We start from the raw sequence: 6,247 nt of genomic DNA on the forward strand, positions 1-6,247 counted from the left end.
AAATTCGTCTGCGCCCTGCAGCCGAGACGGGGTGGGGAGCGCCGGCTGTACCAGTGTAACCGGTTCGGCCGATCTCTGCCCCGCTCTGGGGTTTTTTGGCTGTGTGCAGGGCATCTAGTTTCTTTACCTCCCTCCCCGAGTGTGCTGAATCTTCATTTTTCTTTTTTTTTTTTCCCCCCCTTCTCCCTGGGGCAGATGCGAGAACATCAAATTCCAGGAGCCCGAGATGGTGCCGGTGGACGTGGGGAAAAAATACCGCAACTACTTTCTGCAGGACGTGGTGATGAGGAAGATGGAGAAAGTCTTCAGTAAAGTCCCTCAAGGTGAGCGAGACCCGGCTCCTCTGCCCTGAGGAGGGGAAAAATCTTGGGATTGGGGATCTGTGGGGAGATAGAAGTGACCAGCGACCCCCTGACATCCCTGTCTCCCTCCCAGCTGACGTGACCCTGGACCCCGACACAGCCCACCCTCGCCTGAGCCTCTCCCTGGACCGACGCAGCGTCAAGCTGGGCGAACGCCGCCAGGATCTGCCGGACAACCCCAAACGTTTCGATTCGGATTATTGCGTGCTGGGTTCCCAGGGCTTCACCACCGGCCGTCACTACTGGGAGGTGGAGGTGGGAGGCCGACGAGGCTGGGCGGTGGGCGCAGCCCGCGAAACGGCTCGCCGCAAAGAGAAAACCGTGGGGCCTCACCAAAAACGGGAAATTTGGTGCGTGGGCACCAACGGGAAGAAGTACCAGGCGTTGACGGCCACGGAGCAGACGGCCCTGTCGCCCAGCGAACGGCCCCGCCGCTTCGGCGTCTACCTGGACTACGAGCGGGGCCAGCTCTGCTTCTACAACGCCGAGAGCATGACCCACATCCACACCTTCAACGCCTCCTTCCACGAGCGCATCTTCCCGTTCTTTCGCATCTTGGCCAAGGGCACCCGCATCAAAATCTGTGCCTGACCGGCCGTCCCTCGCCCTCCCCGCCGGCCGCCTCCACCCACACCGGGCCCGGCCTCGCCCTGGGATCCGGCCTTGCACACGGCCACGCTCTTTTCCCCGCTGCCCGTAATCCCTCGGATCCCATTTTGGGATCCAGCGCTGCACTTGTCTTCTTGCACCTGCTTGCTCACGAGGCCTCCTTCCCTCCGCCTCCTGATCCCGCGATCTCGCCGGCGCCACGCTGATCCCAAGCTGGTTTTGTTTGGAATGGGGAAGGATCCGCCTCGGAGGCGTTTTCACTTTGGCTCTTGCTCCTCTCTCCCTTTTCCCTGAAGTTTTCCAGCGCGCTCTCCGCCCGCATCGTGCCCGCGGTTCGAGCGTCGAGGCGCGCTCTTCGGGCGCGGAGCTGGAGCCCGACGGCTCCTGGCAGGGGGAGGATCTGGACGTCGGGGAGCGAGTGCTCTCGGCTTCCTCAAACTCCTGTCTTCTTCCCCCAAAACCATTGGCTTTCGTCTCCCGGTTGCGCCAAGGAGCCGGGATTTCTTGGGATTCACCTGAGCATCTTCAGACCCCAGCTGGCATTTGGACCCGGAGCCAAACCCGTTCTAACCTGCGATGTTCTCCTGTTCTTTCCTCGCTTTCCCCATCATTTTGGGGGGGGAGAAACCCCCCCAGTTCCCTTCGTAACCATTTCTTGTGGGCCTGGCACTTTATTCGGGGCCGAGGAGGGTGCGAAGAGCTGGTTTCCTCCTCCAGAGCCGGCATGTCCCGGCCGCGGGGGTAGGCACCGGCCTCCTGTTTTCCCCTTGCAGCTTGAGAGCTCTCCGAGATGGGGAATATTTATTTTCTCTCCCTTTTTTGTTGTTTTCTTCTCAGCTGCTGTTGAGTTTCCAGCTGAATCCTGTCCCACTCGAGAGACTCTGACCGCACTGGTTGTGTTTTATTCTTCTTTTTTGTTGGTGGATTGGTATTATTATTTTTTTTTTCCTGTTGGCATTACAGAGCTAGTTCAAAATATTTTTGGCTAAAATAAGAATTAAATGGAGATTTAGTTTTATGAAATGTCAAGAATTAAAAATAATAAAGAATAAGGTTGTAAACCCGAGTCTCTGGCTTATTGAGATCCTGGTGGAAGCTTGAAAGATCTGGAACCGCATCACCTGTGAGCCTTTTGCTAAATGGATGTGCTTTAAATCTCACCTCGTTAATCTTGACCTAATCCTTCCTAATTAGATTAGCTCAGGCCCAAAGCTGCATGTCCCTATGCCTTCCCGAAACAGCTGACTTGCTCTTATCCAACAGCAGAGCTGGTGTCACCGAGGGACCAAGGTCCCTCCTGGCTCGGTGACACGGTACTGCCAGCCAGGAAAAAAGCGGGGAGGGGGGAAAAAAAAAGTCCTGAATTTATAGAAAACAGCTGTCTGTGCACAGGCTCACTCCCTGGAGGCTGCCGGCATTAAAACCTCTCTTTGGCTCTGAAAATCCCCGGTGGGCAACGAGGCCCGAAGGCCTTGCTTTTGTAACGGCCGCTGCACCCTGAATTTACCCACTTTCTGGTTTTCCAGGGAATTTTGCTTTTTGTTTTTGCCACCCAGTCTGCAGGTCTTCGGCAGCGACAGCACATGCTGGGAGGAGGAGCCCCTCGCCAGGACAGAGATCATCTTCCAAGTCCCACCACGCTGCCTGCTGTCACGTAATTATTTCCCTTTTTATCCCTTTTCCGCAGGGCGGCTTCCGACTCGCGCGACGGTCGTCTCCCGCGGCTCAGCCCCCAGCCCTGTCCCACCACGATGTCCCCAACCCTGAAGGCGTGGCGACAACTTCTGGTGGATGTAAAGCCCCTCCCCGCCAGGGATGGGGGCTTTTCGCCTCTCCCTTAAGGTTCCAGATGTGGCACCGGTCTCCAGCCGGAGTAAAGCTCCAACCCCAGGTCCTCCACGCACCTCTGGGTTGGGGGATGACGCAGGAGTGGCCATGAGCTCGATAGAGCGCTCTTTTTTTATTGATTTTCTTTTTGTACACAAAAAAAATCTACGGTTTCTCGCTACCACGTCCTCATCTGGTCCCGATGGTGACTTGCCACACCCGGACGAGGTTATCCGTGTAGCCGGCGAACAGGGTCTACGGAGAGAAACGGAATTGGGTCACGGGAAGGGTTGGGTGGCCGAGGAGGTGGGACCTCAGGAGACGAGGACAAGGGACTACGGTCCCGGAGGGCGAAGCCCAAAGCAGAGAGGGACCAGGATCGGCCCCAGGTGTTGGGGAAGAGAAAGGAGAAGAGCTTGAAGGGACCCAGGGAAGGTCTTTCCCTTGGCAGCAAAGGCGGCTCCGGGAGCAGAGCACAAGTGTCTGGGGGGGCTCCCAGAGGGTCCCCCAAATCCCCGTTCCCCAGGCTGGGATGCTGGGAGAGGGAGAAGGGGATGGTTTCCTACCTGCCCGTCTGCGGACCAGGCCAGGGAAGTGCACTGGGGTGGTTCAGCTTTGCTGCTGGTGCTGATCACTTCCTGCTTCAGCTCGTCCACGATGATTTTGCCTTCCAGGTCCTGCAGGAGAAAAGAAGGTGGTGAATGAAGCAAGGGGTCCTGCAAGGGAAGACTCCCACCACCGAATCCAACCCAACTCCGGAATGCTGTGAGGGAACGGAGGGTCGCTCAGAAACAGCCTCTGGATTTCCGCAGAGATGCAGTCAGATGGCATCGATGTGTTTCATCACGGCGCGGTGGCTCTGCCCTGTGGCCACCACAGCCCTCCTCGGCCGGCGGACGAGGCCACAGGCCCCCAGTCCCTGCTGCGTGACGTGACCCGCCCCGGCGAGGACGCTCCTCCAGCAGAGCTCCTCCTCCTGAGATCTGCGACCCAAAGTGAGGATCTCGACCGTGACGGGGACCCCAAACCCAGCACAAGCTGAAGAAAATTAGTCTTCTAGTGGAACCCTGCCCAGACGGGGACGTACCCAGATCTTGATGCTGGGTCCGGTGGCAGCACACAGCCAGTAGCGGTTGGGGCTGAAGCACAGGGCGTTGATGATGTCTCCTCCGTCCAGGGTGTAGAGGTGTTTGCCTTCGTTCAGGTCCCACAGCATGGCCTGGCCGTCCTGTGGGGCAGGAGTCGTCAGGGAAAACCCCCGAGGGGCCTTTTTCCACCCCCACCACGATTAAGCTGGAGCACTTCTACTGCAAACCAGCGTGGACATGAAAAAGTTAAAGGACACAGCAGGACAATTAAAAAAAAAAAAAGACATCAAGGGGTGAGAGAGAGCTAAAGAAGGTCCCTGGAGCTGGGTGAGCATCTTTGCCGCGGTCTTCCCTCCCTGCTTGACATCTGCTTAGTAGGACCATCAGCCCAGGCCTGATCTTCGGGCCATCACCACCCCACTCAAGCCCGTTCTCAGGGTGGGAGAGACAGAAATGAGCCAGAACTGCTCAGAGGATGCCAAGATCTCACCTCGCAGCCCCAGTCTTCCCCCCCCAGCCCCATACCTTGCCACCGGAGGCACAGAGGGAGCCATCAGGGGAGACTGTCACCGTGTTCAGGTAGCCCGTGTGCCCGATGTGGTTAGTCTTCAGCTTGCAGTTAGCCAAATTCCAAACCTGAGTGGGGGAAAAACACGGGCATAGAAGGGGATTAAATGCTGCTACTGCACCCCCATTCTGGGGATAGAGGAGGGGAAAAACACCCTTCCCCGGAGCACTCTGTCTGCTCCAGTCCTCCCCCCGCCGTTGCAGATGAGCTGGGGGAAGCAGATCCCACCTCACCTTCACCAGCTTGTCCCAGCCGCAGGAGACGATGATGGGGTTGCTGCTGTTCGGGGAGAAACGCACGCACGACACCCATTCCGAGTGACTCTCGTCCTGGGGAAGAGGAACGACGCCGGGTTCACAGCGAGGAAACGCGGCCGGGTCTTCCCCACCCCATCCACGGGGCGCTGCAAGATCAGACCTGCCGCATCCCGTCGCTCTGAAGCTTTCCCAAGCCTCCCCTCCTCATCCCCCATCCCTCATAATTGCAGGACTTGTCCTCAAACCACCCCCAGGGAGAAGGCAGCAGCCAACAACTCGCTTCTCATCATTAGGACAGGGCTGGGGGACCTGGATTCTCCATCAAAAACGGTGGGAATGGACCTAAAACCAAGTCCACGGAACTCCCTTCTCATGGAGGTGTGACATGGAAGCCCACCTTCCCCGGCTCACCTGCACTGTGTACTTGCAGACACCCAAGGTGTTCCAGAGCTTGATGGTCTTGTCCCTGGAGCCTGAAACGATCTGGCGGTTGTCGGAGGAGAAAGCCACGCTCAGGACGTCCTTGGTGTGGCCCACAAAGCGACGGGTGGTGGTGCCGCTGCGAGAAGAGGGAGAGAATGGGAGATCTCGTAGAGAAATTCCACCAAGGAGCAGGAAAAATTCAAATATCTGAAGGAAAAAGGAACACAGAGTGGTCCTGGAAGGCTAAGGAGCGGTGGTTCCCTTTTTCCTTCAAAAGAACTTGGGAGAAGGATAGGGGGAATGGGGGTGAGTTTATCCCACGTGCATGCCTGGCTCTGCAAGTCTTGACCCTCTTCTCCTGGCTGTACCCCCAATTCAGCCCAAAATGACCCCAAAATAAGAGCCAGGGCCCCATCCCCCCTGCTTCTCCAATGCTTCTCTCCCATCATCATTGCAGGACGTGTCTTCAGATCCCGGAGGATCAGCAGACTTTGTCAGATCTAATCATCGGGAGAGGGAGCCGAGGAAGAGCCACCAACACCTCAATTCCCACCTCCGTTCCAGATCGTGGCACTGGCTGCAGAAACTCACCCCTGCTGGGATTTATCTTCCAACTCAAGAGCAAATCATCCCGTTTTCAAGGTGCGTTGATGACCTCATCCCCCCCTCCCAGCGTCCAAGCGAAGCAGGGAGACGTGCTACGGATCCCCACCCACCCAAAGCACCCCTGGCCCTGCCACGTCCCCCCGGCTCACGTGGTGAGGTCCCAGAGGCGCAGGGTGCCGTCCCAGGAGCCCGAGAGAGCAAACTGCCCGTCGGAGGAGATGACCACATCGCTGACGAAGTGCGAGTGACCACGCAGAGCTCGCTGTGGGATCCCGTAGTTGGTCTCGTCACGGGTCAGCTTCCACATGATGATGGTTTTGTCTGTAGGGGAGGCAGAGAGAGGTAAGGTGGAGGTCAGCCCCCAGCCCATCCTTCCCCTCACCCCAGGAATGGGGGGCTGCCAAAGAAAACGGGGTGACCGGGTCTCTGCTCCTTTGCCTGCTCCTGCCTATCGCAAAGGCCAGGGCCCTGCCTCCTCTCTCCTCTTCCTCCTCAGCACCTCTGCCC

The 6,247-nt window shown here is 57.8% G+C and overlaps 2 protein-coding genes across 2 annotated transcripts in view; one reads left to right on the forward strand and one right to left on the reverse strand.

The window, feature by feature from the left end:
- TRIM41 (tripartite motif containing 41) overlaps window positions 1-953 on the forward strand; it is a 2,948-nt gene extending 1,995 nt beyond the window's left edge. The window contains exons 4-5 of the mRNA XM_010293248.1: window positions 196-323; window positions 436-953. Coding sequence (XP_010291550.1) covers window positions 196-323; window positions 436-953 — 646 coding nt within the window. The remainder of the gene's footprint in view (window positions 1-195; window positions 324-435) is intronic.
- A 1,950-nt stretch (window positions 954-2,903) lies between these two features.
- The window catches only part of GNB2L1 (guanine nucleotide binding protein (G protein), beta polypeptide 2-like 1), a gene marked incomplete at its 5' end in the record, with an annotated part of 3,741 nt that continues 397 nt past the window's right edge, over window positions 2,904-6,247 (reverse strand). The window contains 7 exons of the mRNA XM_010293249.1: window positions 2,904-3,053; window positions 3,365-3,475; window positions 3,886-4,026; window positions 4,412-4,522; window positions 4,688-4,783; window positions 5,123-5,270; window positions 5,890-6,061. Coding sequence (XP_010291551.1) covers window positions 2,988-3,053; window positions 3,365-3,475; window positions 3,886-4,026; window positions 4,412-4,522; window positions 4,688-4,783; window positions 5,123-5,270; window positions 5,890-6,061 — 845 coding nt within the window. The remainder of the gene's footprint in view (window positions 3,054-3,364; window positions 3,476-3,885; window positions 4,027-4,411; window positions 4,523-4,687; window positions 4,784-5,122; window positions 5,271-5,889; window positions 6,062-6,247) is intronic.

Source organism: Phaethon lepturus, unplaced genomic scaffold, assembly GCF_000687285.1.
Source record: "Phaethon lepturus isolate BGI_N335 unplaced genomic scaffold, ASM68728v1 scaffold40568, whole genome shotgun sequence".
NCBI classification, from domain to species: Eukaryota; Metazoa; Chordata; class Aves; order Phaethontiformes; family Phaethontidae; genus Phaethon; species Phaethon lepturus.